The sequence below is a fragment of the Parus major genome, chromosome 5 (assembly GCF_001522545.3).
Source record: "Parus major isolate Abel chromosome 5, Parus_major1.1, whole genome shotgun sequence".
Classification (NCBI taxonomy): Eukaryota; Metazoa; Chordata; class Aves; order Passeriformes; family Paridae; genus Parus; species Parus major.
This window is the reverse complement of record NC_031774.1, coordinates 22077586-22096959: the sequence shown is the minus strand read 5'-3', so window position 1 is coordinate 22096959 and position 19374 is coordinate 22077586. Positions and strand designations below refer to the sequence as shown.

The following is a 19374-nucleotide window of genomic DNA, read 5'->3' as shown; positions in this document are numbered from 1 at the left end:
GTGGAGGGGCTTCCGCTGAAAGAGAATGCATCAAAAATACAGCAAACAAACTGTCTGCAATGGAATGTCTTTTTTATTGGCAGTGCATTATCAATTACAATGGCAACAAATAGAGCAAATTGTCATACAGAGTCTTTCCCAGACAGTGTTTTCCACTGTACCCACAGCATCAGCTCCTGGCCCACCCAGTCACAAAACCTGACAAAGAACCTTCCATGGAACAACAGGTTCACCTGAATACTCAGAGCAAAATGCTTTAGGTGGGTACACAGCACACAGGCACCTCACTACTCTCCTTAGGCAGGGTTTGGAGAATGCTCTAACTCGGCAAGGCTTACCTGTGGGGTCTGAGAACTCTTGGAGCTCGGGTACCTGGGGCGGTAACACAGGTGCCTCGGGTAACTTCCCAGATCTCAGCATGTCTAACTCAGCCTGCAGCTCCCGGATTTTCTTCTTCAGCCGGATGCAGTTGGGGCAGAAGGACGTGGTGGGGATTTCATGGGAGTTGCCTTGCGCAGAGGCCAGTGACAGCTCTGTTGGGCTGTCTGCTTTAAGTGACAGGGGCTCCTCTTCCTCATCTTCAAGGATGCTCATCTCCTTGGCTGAGATGAAAGAGGAACTGTGAGGGACCTTCCATTCCCTCTCGCTCTGGTTTCTGCTGAGGCTCAGGGAGCCGTGTTGCATGGCACTGCCACACTGCTCAAAGATGTCTTCAGCCTGGTATTTAGATGCTCTTCTGAGGGAAAGTGGTGTACTTGTTGCTAACTGGTTCTCTTCAAACTTGGCAGATTCCAAAGAAGCCTCCAGGACATCTTTGAAGATGAGGTCAATTTTTTTTTTCTTTGTTTGGGGGTGGGATTCCCCCTCGTCACAGCTGCGCTTGTAGGGGCTCTTCCCCTGCTTTAAGGTAGTGAATTGGAGTGCTCCCCTTGCATCCTCTTGACTTTCTACATTCTTTTCTGACTTTTCGATCAGTAATGTTTTGTCTCCTAGAATGGAAAATGAGGGGTGGGGATTATCACTGGGAACCGAGCAACATCCCTCAATCTAAAACTCAAACAAAAAAGAACAAAAAGGCAGACTGAATCCCTGCAGGTCTGCATGTTATGTTACAAGCCAGGGAACTGACACAACTCAATGGAAACCGAGGCTTGCAAGAGTAGAAGCCCCGCTAATGGGCATGTCTGCAAAAACAGAGACAGTCCTGGGTAACCACAGCAGAGCAGAACCCACACACTTCAAAGAGAAGAGAAACTACAGGCAGCTTGTTTAACCTAAAGGTATAACCAACCTGTGTTGGAAGAGGACTATGTGGTGAATGACTGATCATGGTGGAAACTATACCCAGAGCCTAAGTGCCATTTTGGCTGTCTGGAAGTCCTGTGCCTGTTTTGACTTGGTAAAAGGTATCAAGTGTACAGCAGTGCAGCAAGAGATTTACACCATTTCATGACAACCCCAGTGTCTGTGCACGCCATGGCACAAAGTCTGCTAGCCCCTTTACTCTCGTTCAGTTTGGAGGCTGCTCCAGAAATGCAAAGGTAAAGGAGTAAAAACAACTTGCACACTTAAAACCTAAGGTACACATTGTCAACTGAGCTACCATGGGTGAATGCCCTCCAAGGATGGGAACATCTAGCTTGTCCTGGTGGAGTCTGAGAGCATGACCATTCAGTAATCGAAAAAAAAAATATTAAAAGCAACCTCATACAAATTATTAATTGCTTAAAATAAAGGGAATAGCCAGATTTCCTTACCTGGAAATTCAAAAGACGATAGGTTTGGCTCAATTTCCATCACTCTTCTATCTTGTAAATAACTTCAAGCATTGATGGCTTCCCAAACAAGACGCTGCTTTATGCTGATTTTTGGTTTTGTTTGCTTAAAGCGTATTCATGCTTTCAAAAGAGTTATGGAGCAAAAGCTACCACTCCCTCTCTAAGGAGAGCAATGCTAAGAATGCAGAAAAGATGCAAGACTCGAAACAGTTAGAGTAAGGCACTGTAAAAAGGGCTGGCCTGAATGGATGGGATTTTGCACTGGGTTTGGATGCTGGCTGGGAAACCCGGCCACTTCTTTAGTGAATCCATAACAACAGATCTCATTTTCAACACATTGATGAGAATTTCTATGGACAAAGCTTTCAGCCTCTCTCTTAGTATTTCCCCTGTTATGGACCACAGCAACTACTGTGAGCAGTAGGGATTTAGAGAACCACTTCTTCCTTCTCGGTGATTTTTCCCCCAACCAGCCGAATGCTTCAGCCCTATGGAAAAGCTAGAAATCACAAGACAATCCCTCATAATATTGGTCTCAACTCCAATGATGAGGCGGGTCAGAAACTATCAACAGAAACAAAACCCAGGAACAATGTTATTTTTCTGTGAGTTCGTTGAGTGTGCCACTTCATTTGACAGACTCATCTGCAGGGAATTGAAATCTTTTAAATAGAGAATGACTCAACAGATTTTTCTTTTTCTGTGTTGCTTCCTGACCACTTCCCAGTGCCCTCCCAGCTGAGGCTTTGATGTCTCTGGCAAGTCTAGCAATGGCCCAGGTGATGCTCTGTTTTAACAACATCTCTGTGCCTCTTTTGTGAAGGCAGGCTGAGCCCAGCTTGCAGCAGGATGAGCTCACCAAGATGTCAGGTGTTTTCTGGAATGGTCTGCCTAGCCATGTGAGTTTCTACCTGAGGGTGCATTATTTGGCTGTGGCAGGTTCTGGAGAGTCCTGAGGAGGATCTTTGCCATGCTTGTAGCACAGAGCAGGCTGTGAGTTACCATTCCAGCTCCCACAAACCATGACACCATGACAAAACAGGACTAAAGGCATGTCTTCATGGCAGGGCAATAGCTCATAGCCTTGGTGCCCCTGTAGAGCAGCTGCTCCAAGGGCACAGACTGTCTCTTGCTGTACTTTCAGAAAGCACTAAGCCATCTGGATGACTGATGTCTGCATGTTATTCCAGCAAAATCAATGTGGCCTGTACCTAATCACTCACTGGTGCTCATTAACATAAAAAAAAGCAAATTCATACCAATGTTAATTCAGAAGTGGGAACTGCCCAAGTACAGCCACCAAGATGTAACATTGCAAGTGGGTAACAACCCTAAGGTGATAGATAACCAGTTTTTTTCAGGACATCTTGTCCACCCCGTGACTGAAGAGGAGACACCTTTTACCAAGTCAAGGCAGCAACAGCAGCTGTGTAATAATATACTCAGGAATCATAATTACAAAGTTATATTTAGTGTGGCTGCCCCTCTGAGGCCCTGCCATTCTGCATCTCGCCTGGAAATAAATGTTCCTAATTAACTTCAGGTATCAGCATTGTACAGATGAACAGATGCATTAAGAATTTTTGCTTTCCTCTAAAGCTTCCTATATTGCTGACAATACGTGGGCCCAAAGGACTGCTGGGTTTGTTTCAACATTGCTACTCTTTAGACAAGATAAAAAATTTTATCCAAGGAAGAATCAATCTGACAAGTACAAAGCCTCCTGTACGTTGTATACACATTCTAAGGTTGTGAGACTAAGGAGCTGATGTCGCGCTGATCCCAAATTATCTTTCTGAAGAAAGAGGAGATAAATTAAACGAGGAAAATGGACATACAAACACACCAAGGAAATCTCATTCATATGGACTCAAAACCAGCCAGAGCTCCCTCAAACAGGCTGCTCACAGGAGCCAGAGAGAGCAGCATGTTCAGAGGAAAAACCTAATGCTGTCTTGTAGGATCATCAGCTTGGCAATCTTCAGGCCAGAAAGTCTCATGACAGGGGTGCTCTGTGATCCCTGGGCATTGCATCAGGCCCTTGCAGCACACACACACACAACATGGCACAACACATGACGTGACACATCACAGCACAAATCTTTCTTTCATGATCTCCATGACTGAGGGTACCTTACTCTCCTTGTACACCCATCCATCTATGCCAGGCAGAGCTGGGGGCTTTCACCCAGAGGCACTCTGCTTCTAGAAATGCAGCTCTCCTCACAAAGCCTGTGCAAAACCTACTTCACCCACCACATTTGGCCCAACTGTGAGGCAGCCCAAGGGGATCAGGAGAGAGGATGGAAAGGGAAGGGACTCACCACTTGTGAAATTTCTGTTGATGGTTTCTTGGGACATACTATGCAACCGCTTCATGTAATCCTCACTGTACCAGACCCGCAGCTTCTCCCCAGGGTGGATGTCACGGCAGGCACGGAAGTAAATCCTCTCGCTGTGCTGAAAGGCCATCAGGTTCTGCTCCCTCTCCTCCCGGGAGATGATGACGTACCTGAGGGCAAGGGGACAAGGCAGGTGTGAAGCACAAACTTCTCTCCCGTGCCCGCCCCTGCATCATAATGACAACCATGAAGAAGCCAGAATGACCTTCAGAGAGAGCCATCAACACAGCCAGGCTGGAAAGCATGGAGTTACAAGCAATGGTGTGCAAACGAGCATGGACACCCAGGAAACACTAAGCCAGTGGGGCCATTTCTTGCTGGGGAAGGGACGACACAAATGCACATCCAGTCTGAAGGGATGTCTACCAGCAAGGGTAACAGATTCTCCCGGTCAGAAACATCTTTGCCTAGTCATGGAAACAGGGATTTCTGGACTCCCCACCATCACTCCACATCCCAGGGCTCCCTACCTTCTTCTCAGGAATATTTGGAATATGGCAGGGTACCCCGCCTGTCTGTTTCCCCAAAACACTGCCTTCTTTTTTTAGTTGCTAACAGATTTTCTTGCTTCTCTCCTCTCAGACAAGCAAAATTGGGATTCTAACGACAGAAACACAGATACCTAATGGGCATGGAAGTATGTCCTGCAAGGACAGGACAATATTGGAAGGTTTTGCACTTCAGAGTTCAGCAGGGTATGACATAAAAAACCAATTCAGCTCTGCAAGTGGAAACCCCAGCACCACATTGTGGGGATCTCCTGGCAGTGCTGATAAAAAGATCACTTTCAGGGCATGGGATTAATTTTCCTGATTTAAAACAGCTACATTTTAGTTCAGCAGAAACTTATTTATTCCTACTCCAACCAACCGGCCCTCTGTGCAATTTGCTAAGACAGAGATCTATTGCTCGGGTCATGTTGTTTGCTCTCACACTCCTCATGTTCCTGCTAGAGGACATGAAAAAGGCTTGGTAACACTGGATCCAGCTGCCACCAGCAAGAGCATACAACACCTACCCAGGAAGGAGGCCCTGTCACAGCATGTGCAGACCCTCATAGTCAAAACTTATTTTTCTCTTACACCATTTGCCTTGTTGTTCAGCACTCCCTGCTGCAGCAACCTCAGCAAAGGCAAGGAGGCTGCAGGGGAGCATACGGCTCCTCTGACATCTGCTGCCATTAGTCCTTGCCCAAGTTCCCTAAAGCATATATAGATATTTCTTTGGCTTAAGAAATCTCTCAAATTTTTTGAATATTCTACCTTCTCTAGCCGTGTGAATGCACAGATAAAGACACAAGCCCATCTGCACGTGATCCCACTAACCCACACAAATAAGGTCACAAACTTGGTGAAACTTCCCACAAAACATAGAAAACAAGTCTGCAGTGGCAGTGTCTCAACTGCCTGAGGCTCAAGCAATTCTGGTTTTAATGTTAAGCAACCGTGCATGTGCCTGCAAGCAGTTGTATTTTTCCTGATGTGTGCCACCTAGGATTCTCTGCCATCTTCAGTAACTAAACAGCAGACTGGTACTACCAAAATTGGCTTTTATTAACCCTTATTTACTTCTGCTCACAAAACAAAGGAACTTTTAAAGTACCAGTTTTTGTATTTGAGAAGGAAGAGAGACCTGGACCAGTGTGGTGGGAAGGAGATCCTGCAGTAGCACACAGCTGCCAGGCTGCTGCTTTTGGGTGTTAGTGATCACCCCTCAAAAGGTGTATCAGGCCTCCAGGCAGCCATGAGATCACAACCCTTGAGACAGACCAATGTGCTGTGGTTAGTCTGATGTCTTGCAGCACTGGAGTTCCTAGAAGATGTTCTATCCAGTGCAAGCAAAATGTCAGGATGCTTCCTTGCACCAGCTAAGGAGAGACTCTGCTGTGCATTCTACTGCCCACAACAGATCAGGCTGTCCCTGTGAAGATTTACTAACCTAAAGTCACTCAGAGATCCTTAATATGACGTACATGACCGGTACATCTGCAGCCAGTGGCACCAAGGAATTGATGCAGCAGTGGCAGGATGGTCTAGTGCATTTTCAGCAAACTGCATTTGACTGTGAGATGTAGAAAAAACAACTTTGAATGGGAAGCTGACTATTCCCACCAGGACTTTTATTGTGAAGTATTTTGTTCAGCGTGAGCATGAACTTTTTCTGTTTGCTGCTCTCCTTCTGCCTCTACAGCTCTCCACATTTTTGCTCGAGTATCCTTCAGCTCTGCTGCCCACATCCTGTGGCTCTGGCCATCTCCTGGAGCAGCAGGGAACTGGGATGAGAATGCAGGCTGGAGGGCATGAGCTGCAGCACTGCTGCAACACTGCAGCAAATGCTGCCTGGTTGCTCATCCAGCCTCCTGCAGCCATTGGCACAGCCAGTCTCATCAGGAGCCCCCAGCAGAGAGTTCTGGGATAATCCAGTCACAAACATGTTTCTTCACAGCTATGCCCAGCTAGCAAGTGGTTTATGATCCTAGTGAGGAAGCTTCCATCTGTGATACTTCCCTGAGTTAAGGTAGATGGGATGAGATCATCCACACAAAAGAAACTGTTTTGAACCAGTGCTGCCCAGCCCCAGGCTTGAGTTTCCCCAGAGGCACGAAAGACACAGGTTACAAAGGACTGCAAAAACCCACATTCCAACTGTTGCTCTGAGACACTTAGTGCTGCTGCACACCACAGCTGAGAGGCAGATGCTTTCCAAGAATGGAGAAAGTCATTCTACAAAAGGGTAGCCAGCTTGATGAACCAGGAGCACAACTACCTGCTGAGGAGAGACTGCATGATCTGCCTTCCCTGATATCCATCCCAAGGCCAAACTACTCACGTCCTGAATAACCCAACCCTTCCTGTGAAGGCTGCACAGTGTCCAGTCCCCTTCCCAATGCCAAATACTCCATTTGGATTGAAGCAAGGAGGCTATGTGGGTTTGGACACCCAGGACTGGTTATGCTGACCCGAGCACTGCACACTGATAGGCAAGGCCCTGCTTGCAGAGCAGGTTTCCCAAGGGACTGTGATCCCCAGAGGAGGAGCAGGGTCATACTGCTCCTGTGGCAGACCCAGACACCCTCAGCTGCACCTGGTCCTGCAGAAAGGCATTGCCACCAGCCACAAATCCACCATTTCATGTCCTGTCTAGTCCTTGGGACAGGCCAGCCTCCAGAACACCACAGATCCTGAGCAGGCTACTCAGGACCATACACTGCACCAATGGAGACCACTTGTGACCCATCTGCAGCTACTGGGGCTGGGATCAACCCCACAGCTGTCAGGGGCACAGCTCCTTGCTCTGCAGGACCACCTTTCCCACAGACTCTCTAGCTAGCAGCAAATAAAAGTCACTGTTTCATTTTTCCTAAGCCCCAGCCCACACAGGACACCAAATTTCCAAGTTTTGGGATGGCTAAGTGAGCGTGCCCACAAAAATGTCAAGGTATTTTTCTGCAGGTGGGATCATCCCTCCCCAGGAGAGGAACAGAGCCTCTGGTGAGGATCCACAAGAGACGGTGAAGAGGGAGGAGACCTCTGCAGCTGGAGAGAGGCTCAGGCTTCTCCCCTTCTCCCCTCCACTACCCTGGCTCCCTGCTGCCCACTTCACAGCTCACCCTCTGGCTGGCCTCGGGGGTGCTCCCTGACAGCCTGCCAGGGCGGAGCACTGCAGGGAAAAGGCCACTGGCCTTTCCCAAACCAACTTTGGGCACAGAGCCAGGGCAGGAGATCCCATGCAAGAGAGCAGCCAGCAGCCCAGGCTGATACCATGGGATGCCATACCTGTAAACCCTGCCTCAGTGCGCTGATGCCAAGTGTCTCCCGGAGACCCACACCTGTGACAGGCTTCTTACCAGCTCCGGCAAAAATTGTAGAGAGAAACAAACGACTCAACAGCAGCTGTGTTAAAAGTGTTATATATTTATTGCATTCTTAACAAAAATACTTTTAAAGAGAGAATTTTTTCAGCATGTACAGGACATGGAGATACTGGGGTTGAGCACAGCAGTTTGCTTTGACACAGACACTTACTTCAACAGCCAGTTAGCATGATAGGTGCAGGAAGAAGTATCCTTTGCGAGCCAATACAGAAAAGCCACTCCACCGAGGGGTCTACACAGGGCAGGAGATACGTCCCCAGATCTGGGCCAATCTGTAATAGTCCACAGAGGAAACTAGGGGAGACATCAGGCAGTTTATAGTAAAAGGTCCTTTCTCCTGACCAGTGCCCAGCCTTCGGGGATTTGCATTGAGGGCTGTGCATCCGGCACCAGGATTCTCTCTCTAAATACATCTGTGTGGGCAAATTGATGGCACCAATGATGCTAACTCCCTCCACTGCCCAGCACCTGCAGGAGTCTCCTCCTCTGCAGACCTGAGGGCTTCCAGAAGGGATCCCCCTGGACAACATCAAAGGAGCTAATCATATGCATGGAAGGACATCAGTAGAGACCAAATATTATAAAAATATAAAATACTAATATTAATATATAGCAGCAGCACTGTATTGACTTAGAAAGCCTTTAACATATACCACCCTTTTTTCAGCTCTCTCTGATTCATAAATTAGATCTACTTTTGACAGATTTCCCAATCTCCCCTTCATCTGAAGAGAGACTGTGACTTTTGCAGAATACAAATATTTCATCAGGAGTAAAAGAACATCCTCAGTGGAAGACAAGCAAGTTCTGCCCTGGTCTGGCACAAGCACTTAAAAGGAATGTCCTCTGCATGAAACCAGTTGGGTCATTCCTCAGAAATGAGGCTTTTTTCCTTGCCAGACCACTATTTCCTTGAGCAATCTTTTATTGCACCACTAAAAATAAATTACTTTAATTAGAATTACAGAACATCTTCAAAAAAAAAAAAAAAAAAAGAAGAAAAGCATGTCAGGAATGACATGCCTGACACAGCAGAAATACAAAGAACTTTTCAGGAAAGAAGCTAGTGCACTATACTTTCAAAGAAGAGGCCAGACAGGTAAAAGACGACCCTTGAAGACCACAAAAAACAAGCCATCCTTCTGCTACACCACGCTGCCTATGTTCAATTCCATGGAAGTTTCTGTGACTTTTTTGCCAAGTCTGTAGCCCAGCCATGGTAGGATGATGCTCATTCATATTTACTGGAATAGTTTCCTGCAACCAACCTCCAAACACAACAGGACAGCCTGGAGAGCACGGAGTGCTGCTATGTGATTAACACCTTGACCCTTTTCCCTGCTGAAGCTTATCAGAATAATGGTCTGGGTTTTTCCAGAGATGGGGGCAGCATGCTAGATGCAGAAGTGCAAATTAAGGAGAAAACAGACATATTATAAAAGAGGTACCACATACATTATCACCACCTGAAGTGACACTATTAAAGCCTAGTTCCAGAATCAGTGTTGTACACGGGAACCTCACACAGCTCTAGAGCAATTCAAATGCTGTAATGCAGTTCTTTCTTGCATCTATATGGGGAAAGAAAGCAGTATAAAACCAGCATGCCTAAGATTTTAACCTATGTAGCTGTGAATTTAGACTGTAAACTCTTCATGAGAGGAGAACACAGCACAGATCCCACCCTAAATAAAACTAAGTGCAAAGTAATTGTACTGAAGATGACAGAATTACAGCAAAACCAAACCAAACTGACTTGAGGTCAGAAGCAGGCCCTACATCTTTTCTCATTTCTGTTCAGACATTTTGAAGGGGTGAGGTAGTTTGATTTGACAACATGCAAGAAAATATGATACAATTATCTTTAAATGTTTTCATGTGGTGAAATGACTGTATTTTAACTGCAATTGTGAAAGGTAGGGGTTTCAGACTGGAGCAAACAGAAGCTGAACTCTTTAACACAAGTGCATGTGACACTGCAGGATCCATGCCTATGCTTTTTGCAACCCTTCTGAGCAGTCTAAAACTCCATGGTGCTCAGACCTGTCCTCAGAACCATGCCTTCTTCCCTTCCCTGCACAAGCCCTGCTTTTACGCTCTTCTCCCCAAAGCTGTGTTTAAGTCACAGTAAGCCCCAGGCAGCCCACTACTGCTGAATGAGAGATAAAAGCCATGATCAACAAGAGTTTTTAGAGTCATAAGGCTGTATTTTTGCACATACTGCATATACGAATATTCAGGAAGATTATGGGAATGCAGTAGTAGGATAAATTTGTGAGTTGATTGCAAAAGGATCTCTGTAGCATGCTGCTTCAGTAAAAATATTTCACAGGCATGGGAAGAGATACAGATAACGATTTCTATTGCATTTCCTAGTTTATACAGCATTTAAAGCATGGGGAAGCCAGTGAAAACTCTCAATCTCTGTGAACCCAAAGATATCCTACATTCCAAGCTCTACAGAACTTGAGATTCTTCTTTGCCATTGCAGAGGGCCGGTCCTAAAATTAGTTGCCATACTCATACTGCTCTGTTAGCCAGCAGGGGGGTGGATGGGTTGGGTCAGCTGTTGACCTTCCCCACGGAGTAGTGATACACATGGGGAGGAACATGCAGCAGCTCAGGAAGTGGCATCCTTCTTTACTTTGTAAAATACAGACTAAAACTGATGTTTTCTTTTTCGTGACCTGCTGGCCCGTGCAGGAGTTGTCCGTTTTAGAGAGTTTTGGTTAGACTCTGCACTGGGCTCGGGGGGCTGTTTAGAGCAAGCTGCTTGCAGACAGGACCCTGGCATGACACTGGGATCTTGTATCCTATGGAAAGCCCGGACCCCATCACGTATTTCTGTCAGCGTCTGGCACATCTGGCTGACCTGGCTGGTGAGGTCAGCCACGCTCTGGCTGACGGCATGCATGCTATCTGCCATGTCCCTATGGATGGCCACCAGCTCCTGGCAGAACTGCCTGAACAGGTCTGCTTGCTGTGCATGGCAATGGAGAAGCTGGCGATCGAAGCTGGAGAGGGGCGGGCTCCTGGTGCGGGGGTGCGGGGGTCTGCAGGCCGAGGTGGTGCGTGGGGATGGACAGTGCAGTTCCTGCCTTTGGCTGCCAGCTCCCGAGGGTTCTGATGAGGAAGAAGTGTGAAGGAGGGAGGGCCTGGAGAACGGACTGACACCTGCACCAGCCCTCTGCAGCGAAGCGAAGTGGTGTTCCTGAGAAGTGCCTGGCATCTCTTCATCTTCATCAGCTTAAACAGAAGAGGAAGCATGAATTATTAATGTGAAATCCCTCTCAATGCTGGCTTGTTTCAGGATATCTCAAAGAATATGGAAAAAGGGTTTTCCCCTCCCCCCAGTCTGCCAGCTCAGACAAGCCTGTAGCTTCTGATGCGTAATTCAACATGCAAAAGCTGCAGTGTTAGCATCTGGGTGACAAGCTTAGCCATGAGAAATCTGAGAGAGGGTGAACCCAAGCTATTGTGGTATTCTGTACAGAGCACTGTTCATTACTAGAATATGAATCCATTTCAGACAGTAGCAATGACTTCTCTCCCTCTCTCAAACCCATAGGTAGCTAGCATAAATATTCTAGAGGAACACAGACTTCCCATGGAAAAATCCTGCTCTCCCATCATTTCTCACATCCTCTGCACTGAGAAGAGCATAGATGTTGTATCTGCTGCTCCCAAAGTGTGTTCTGCAACCATTACATGGTTTGGCATCACTAAGACAACCAGGCAGTCAGATACAGCAGCAACAGGACCCTATGTTAATCAGGCAAATACACTTGATGCAAAATCAAAACTAAAGCAAAATGCCATGGGAAAATTCTCATTAGTCTGATAAATATCTAGTGATGTGCCAGTTCACAGGTATATGCATGTGAAGAGTAAGAAGAGACAAGGTTTCACCTGGTGCAGCTGCCGACTATTTCCTTGCATAACCTATATTCTTTTTACCTCTGAAATAGTGCAACTGGCTTCCAAGAGAGATACAAAGAATGACCAAGTCCCACCTTGTCAGTTCTGGAAGATTTTGTCCTTGCTCTCCCCCTAACAACTTAAGACATGAGATTAGACCTAGTGTGGTAGGACAGCGCCACCCATGAGGTGTTAGTTGACTCACTTCCCAAGAAGTTGTCGCCTCCTTCTCTCCTTTGTATCCCTAAAAGCTCACCAACGAGAAGCTGCACCTCCACAAAATAAAACTATGTGTATAAAACTATGGAATAAACCTGCACAAAGCAGCTTGTGGTTTTGCACTGGAGGGTGTCTGAGAATTGTGGTGTAAGATCAACTTCAAAAGAAGAGCCAGAAGTTTCTTTAAAACCAGTGAAGAAGGAGTTATTACTATCTACCTTTTTTACAGTGTTCATGCTGATCCTTCAGACCACTACTGAGAAACTGTTAGTGGCCCAACCTCAGCAATGAACACCAGTGATCACTGAGACCCCCAAAGCTCTCCTGGAAGTGATCCACTGGTGACAGACAGGTGCCTCTCAGTTTGGCAGCATTGCTGTTTTATCAAGATGAAGTTCTCCTAATCCTTTACGAGCATTTTTTCCACAGACTGGAGGCAGTCATACTTCAACTACAGATGCTTCCTTGCCTGTAGGACTAATTCATACTTACAACCCATTATCTACCCTCAGACGACAGTACAGAAAATAACCAGATAAACAGATAAAGATGATCTTAACTTGGAAACAATCCATCTCAACATTCCACAACCACCAGAGCAGAAACCAACTACAGCAGAAGGACCTGTCTTGACAGGCAACCCAGCCATCTCACACAACACACAATGCTCTTCTGGTGTCAAAGGGAGATATGTAAGCATAAGACAAAGAGGTGTTAAGGCAGTGGTACTTACAGCTCGTGGATGGGCTGTCAACCACGTCCAGATCCGCTCTCTGGCAGCCGTGTCTCTGGTGTGAGGAATGCAGCGCCGATTCGATGGCTCTCTCATGGGGGGTCAGGACGATGGCTGGAGGTCGCCCCGCACTGCCGGGGCCGGAGAGGGACCTCTGCATGAATGCCAGCTTGTCCTTGGTCCTTCTCTTCATGTCGTCCCATCTGTGCTTAATGTCTTTTACAGACCTGGGGACCTGGCTGACTGATGTGATCTGCCTGGCTATGCCTTCCCAGATCTTGTCCCTGTCAGCATGGGACAGACGCACCGTCTCCCTCCCAAACAGCATGGCTTCATTTCGGGTCACCTCAGTGACCAGAATGTCCAGTTCCTCCTTGGAAAACTTGGGCTTCCTCTTTCGTTCAGCCATGTTCCTTGGGTTGAACATCCCACAAAGCATAATTGGGTAAAAGGAAATCAGCGCAAAGCAACCCCCTGCATCCAACCACTTGGCCAGTGCAGTACTGGGGCAGAGGAGTTTAGTGGGATCCAGCTCCCCCAGCCCACAACAACCTCTCACCAGGAAAGGCAGCTGTTTTGTTTTTAGAAGGCAATTTTCAAGCTTCAGAAAAAAAAAAAAACAAAACACCAAGCAACACCAGTGTGAAGCAGCCTTCTCAGCTTTAAAGTTAAAATTATATTTTACACATCATCTGATACCCTGACTTACATATGAGATTTTCAGTTCACCCTCACATCACTTGCCACAGTTTGTGCACAGAAAAAAAACATGAGAACTCACAACCACAGTGATAAATTAGCCTCTAATGTGACACTACTCAAAACTTAGAGGAGATTTAGAGGCATATCTTATTGTTCTACCTGGCACAACATGCAGTAGAAACTTTTACATCACCCTTTCTGTTACAACTTGCAGGATGTCATGGAAAGGCTTCATCAAATTGTATTTTTTTAGGGTAGGTAGGTTTTGACTAAACTGGTGGGCAATATCTGTAACTCACTTTCCCTAAGGAAAGATCTCTTTTTTCAGCATTGTGGTACTCTACATCCAGCATTTGTCTGCTTCACAGCAAGCTCTTGTTTTACCCAGAAATGGCTGCCATTTCCCATTGTTCTCAAAAGGAATGAGGCCACACACTTGTTTTTCCTGGCTAAGCTTTCCGTCACTGCCACCGACATGAGCCTGCACCCAGTTTCTGCTGCTTCAAATGAACAAGTTGTACCCTCATCCCATTGAGAAAAACAGGCAGACATCCTGAGAACAAGCAGTTTTGTCCAAAGGGGGTGTGTGTTAATTTCTTCAGCCACAGGCAAAGAAAACTATAAAAATAAACAAAACATTAGTCCTAACTATGTTCTGTTATTGGGAAAAAAAAAGGCAGTAGATCTATTCAATAAGGAAGGAGAAAATAGACTCTCTGAACCTACAGAAAGGCACTGACCCATGTCATTCTAGTTCCTTCCTGGTGCCATTAACACTGCTGTTTAATCAGTTTCACTGACAATGCTGCCTGCCACCAGGGCAAGTGTCAGCTTGGTTAAAGCTGGAAAACCAGTAGGAGATGCTGCTCAAATCCAGGCCACATCAGGAAGAGCTGGGACCTAAGTGCACAGATGTATTTCATGGGAACAAACACAAATGAGTGCTTGAGATACTGTCTTGGTGAAGCTTCTTTTATAGAGAAAAAGAAAGAGCGTTTAGAGAAGATGGTAATGAAATGATGGAGAGCCAGCAAAGCATCTGTTACCCTGAATATCAAAAAAACCCAACAAAAAAAAGCTCACCAAACTTAAAAGAAAAAGGAGTTCTCCCTGCTAAACACAAGAAGGGAAAAGGCTGCACAAAACATTGAGCAAGGAAACACTGACAGTTTGACTTTTATTGCATTCAGCAAAATTGGTCTTGGTGTATCTCCTCGTCAGGCACGCATGACTGCACAGCATCATCAGTGCCTCCATGAGGTGGCAACAAACCTCCACTGACAAGCTGCTCTGGCAAAAAAGAGTAACAGTATTCTGCGAAGTGCTCTGGCTAGGAGTGAACGTACAGAACAGAACAGCACTCTCTGCAGCCATGGGGTCACAAAACCTGGTTCTCCCTCTTCTCTGCCAAACTCACAGCTGCTGTCACCAGCAAAGCGGTTCTGATGGGGAACTGGAGCCCTGTTTGCTCTTCCCAGACAGGATATCTCATCAAGTGCACTTAGGAGAGCTTATGGTAGGCCTGGATATTCAGATTTCAATGTTTCCACTCATATGCTCCAGCACTACTTGGGTCAAAATAATCTAACTTACATATTCCAATGGCAACCTTGCCACACATTGAATAATGAGCTCTGGGCCAGTTTTAATCACAAATTCAATTAACGTTAGATTTCTGGCAGGCACATCGACCTCCTCCTTATAAAAATGCAGACACTGTTACTATCCGAGGGATTTTCTTCTCCTCTAGCATGTTGTATGTCCCGAGAGGCAGTCACTGATATTTACAAGTACCTCTGGTGATGCCATGAGGGTTTTAGCAAGCTCCAGAACAGCCCCAGCTGTGAGGTTGTGAATTCACACCTCAGCCCAGGTCAATCTGAAAGTGCAAGACACATTGAACAGTGGGCACTTAGTGATTACCCCACAAAAATATCAATCAACTCCACTTTTCTTGGCCTCTGAAAAACAAGCATGTAATTTTTCCCAGGGCCTTGCAGTAGTTTTTGGTTTGGCTTCTTTTTTTTCTAGGATCACAGTCCCACATTAATTTAGGATCCCTTTGCTCCACATAAATTTGACTCTGTAATAGACGAGAACATTTGCTCCACTTGCTGCAAGGTAGGAGAAATCAGTTTATACTATTCATCAAAATGACACTCATAGGCTGGTGGCATCTACTCACCCTGAACACAAGGGCAGTCACAGTAACCCTGACCATTTTTTAAATGCTTTTTAAAAGGTCCTGTAAACTCGAAACAGCAGTACTTAAAAGATCTACTAGTCCAAGTCGGGCCTGCTTTAAGCAGGCTATTGGAACACTTGACCAGAGCTCCCTTCAAAGCTCTATTATTGTGTGAAAATCGAATCAGAAATGCCTCCATTATAAGGAGATACAGGAAGAGTTACAGGACAGCCTGGCTCCCCATGATCTCTGTCACTATGTTTGGAGAGGAAAGGGGGCAGAAAGGAAGGCAAAGGAGAAAGCAGTGAGAAAGTCTTGCTTCAGCCTTTTCACATTGGCTAAGGCAAAAGGATGGATTTGTACTGTGCCAAAAGCCTAAGAATTCAGGTACTCACATGTAAGAAGGGCTACAGACTATAAATGCTCAAAGTATGCTGGAAACCCCAAACATGAGGCACTACTCTTCAACAGTTCAGTTAGGAACCACCAGTTTCTATCCTCCATCTCATTCCAGGCCAAGTTATACACACACAGAAGGCTTTCTGAATTACTTTCAGTTTTTTGTCAGATCCATTATTTTTAGAGGACACCAACAACTAAGAGAATTTACTCAGAAGCTGCCAGGAAAATGGATGGTCCTCTACAACCCTTCAGAAGCCCAAGACCTGCCATCAGCAGCCATTTACAGTTTGTGTCCAAAAAAGCATTAATTTTGTTTGCTGCAATCCATGGTTATCAGCTCCCAGAAAAATAAAAACAGAGGAAGATGTTTGCATATGTTGAAGTCATGGAGTTTCATGAAGTATTGCAAACAGCAGGGCTTTACTCTGGGCAGGGATGAAGGGTGCATGTGGCAGCAGCCAGTTTAGGAGAACACGCCCCCAGCATCAGGAGTTTGTCTTGACTGACTAACTGATGAGGGAAAGGGCAAGAGGATGTTACCATTGCCATGACATCTGCTGCACTTGTTACTCCTTCCTCCCTGTCACCCACTGCCTTGGGTAAACAGGCATTTGAAATTAAACCAGCAAGTGCTGCAGTGTACGTACTGTCCTCAGGCAACATGAAAATGGACTCAGGTGTGGTATTCAGACAACAAAAACAATAGCCAGATCTACAAGAAGAGAGAGGAGTCAGCCCAAGCTGCCCTCCCCCTGCCATACCCACCTACCCAGAAGGTGAGTAGATCTGCTTTGCAAAGCACTCCATCTTTGAGTGATAGCAAAGAGCACCATCTGAAAAACAAAAAGAGCGCTGTCTACAGCGTCCTGGAAGTCAAGTGTGATGTTTGTGTGTGATCTCAGTGTCAGGTGATGTTCTAGAACAGAACATTGAGCACACCTTAGTCTAAAAGGTGCTAACAAACAAAACCAAGGCTTTTTGAGGACTTCTATTGCCACTTGAACTTTCAGTCAGATTCTACATAATACTACTGGTTATAAGCACTTCTCAAGAGTAAAAATCTGAAAGGTCAGTAGGACTGGTACAGCCTGCAGAGACCCTTTGATGCACCCTTCCCATGAAGGGTCGCAAACATCCCCTTTCCACAAAGCCATAACCCCCATGCCTTTCAAGGCTGTACACAGTGGCCCAGACCACCATCATACTGAGACTGAACCACGGCAAATACAAGTTTAGGCAAGAATATTCTGCTCTTTGGTGTTAGGACCACAACTAGTGCCCATTTAAATCCAGATGTCAAGCTTATGTTCACAGCAGTCAGAAGAAAAGCTCATCATAGAACTTTTGCTTTCCAAGACTGTGTTTTGCCCCAGCTTTGTTGTCATGCAGATCACAAAGGTCCAGATCTAAGTAGATTTCTGAACTTTGCATTCTTTACTTCTAGATATAAATATGTTCGCCTACCCATCTCTTCACTGTATCACTGCTTCTTTTTGAAGTGATGACTCCAGACTCAGCCCTGGTCTAGTATTTTATCTCATTCAGCAGTGAACAACTGCAACAGCTGGAATCCTTACAGAAAAATGAAATCCTTCGCTGAACTTTATGAACATAAATGTCAGAACAGCTGCTATCCGTGTGAAATGAAATGGCCAAAAGTGGTGCAACTAGATACGACCAGTTAGGTCAATCTTGCATTTACCTGTACTGCATGCTTTTTATTCCCTCAGTGAGGGACAACTGAAAATCCTAGACATCCAGGCCCACAAACCAGGTAATCCCACACCACTTTACTCTTGTAGGAAATGCCTCTTGATAACAACTGCTTCCAAAGTTTCCCGCAGAAGCAGGACTGGCCTGACGGGCCTCACCATGCAGCAATGCCCCGTTCTGGTACGTTTTGCAGCTATATGCCAATAGCTGAAGCACTGGCCCATGGCCCCACAGGGTCCCTTCCTGCTGCAGTTCCCGGAGCGGAGCCAGCCGGGGCGCGGGGCCAGCAGAGGGAGCGCAAGGACACAGCTCTGCCCTCAGTCGCCCAGCTCGCCCTTCTCCTCGCACAGGACAGCTGACACTGCCAACGACAGCCAGCACCGACAGCTGGCTCAAATGAAGCCCAGAAAGCAAGCAAAAAAAAGCACCTCTTCTAGTATCTGTCAAATGAGTAGGGACAAAAAGACCCCAAACAGAATCAAATGCTACCTTAGGGGGTAGTGCAAAGCATTTTGCAAATATTTGAACGTAACATAAAAGAAAATGAGTAAAAAAATGGAGTGAGATCTGTCAGTGCTTGTAAGAGTGGATAAATAGGATCATCTTTAACATTTATCCTCATTCCAGAAAATAGTGATCCTCCATATACGCATCCTTGTCTTTTTTTAGACCCTTTCATTGAATCTGATGCCAGAGAAACTCATTACAATAAATATTGAAAGAGTACAAGCACACCATTTGCAAAATGGGTGGTGACATTTTGGTTTGGTTTTCCAACACACAAAACAATAAGGAGTATTTGATGGCCTCTCTCTGGAAGACAGAGTCCCGAAAGGGAAGGCAGAAGAGAACTGGACTCACCTCATCCAGTTTGCTTTGGTTTCATCTGTCCCATCAATGGATTTGTAGCGGTTGTTCTTATCAACGATCTGTGGAACAAGAGAATGGATGCAGCATGTCAATCTCAAATCTCAAATCACTGCCTCAGTTCTAGCCTTACGTTGTGGTGTGAAACTCTATGTTGTGAATCTCAGCTCTCCCAGTACTACAGGCTGCTGACCTGGATGAGTGCTTAGAGGCTACTCTGAACTGAGAGGCATTTTCCTACATACAAATAGCTGTAACAGAACTAGGGATGCAGCTGACAAAATCACTAACAATCCTGGGATATAAAAGATTAACTTCCCTTTTGGGACAGGGCTGAGCCACATATTTATTTTACAGACAGAAGAGTGTGAGGGGCATTTCATATCAGCAGCTCTCCATTTTTTCCCTAGTAATAACTCAAGTACCACATTGCAATTCTCATAATAATTAACATATGTTGATCCAGTGATGTTTCTATCTCATATGATGACATCAGTGATGTCTCTATCTCTTAATCTCAAGTAAGTCCTGCAGTGTGAGGAGAAGAAAGTTTTGGTGCTGGAATCTGCATGTAGATCAGT

General features: G+C 45.8%; 1 protein-coding gene across 8 annotated transcripts in view; it reads right to left on the bottom strand.

Annotated features, from left to right (window-relative positions):
- Positions 1 to 19374, bottom strand: part of PRDM11 (PR/SET domain 11) — an 86881-nt gene that overhangs the window by 61871 nt on the left and 5636 nt on the right. For 3 of the 8 annotated variants that reach the window (XM_015630558.2, XM_033515438.1, XM_033515436.1), the window contains exons 5-6: positions 18788 to 18855; positions 4103 to 4290 (exon numbers count right to left, since the gene is read on the bottom strand). In XM_015630558.2, the coding sequence (XP_015486044.2) occupies positions 4103 to 4290; positions 18788 to 18855 (256 nt within the window). Of the gene's footprint in view, positions 1 to 338; positions 990 to 1757; positions 2178 to 4102; positions 4291 to 8074; positions 11301 to 12924; positions 13526 to 16982; positions 17047 to 18787; positions 18856 to 19374 lie in introns of those variants that run through there. The other 5 variants (XM_015630555.2, XM_033515439.1, XM_015630553.3 and 2 more) reach the window with 5 other exon arrangements.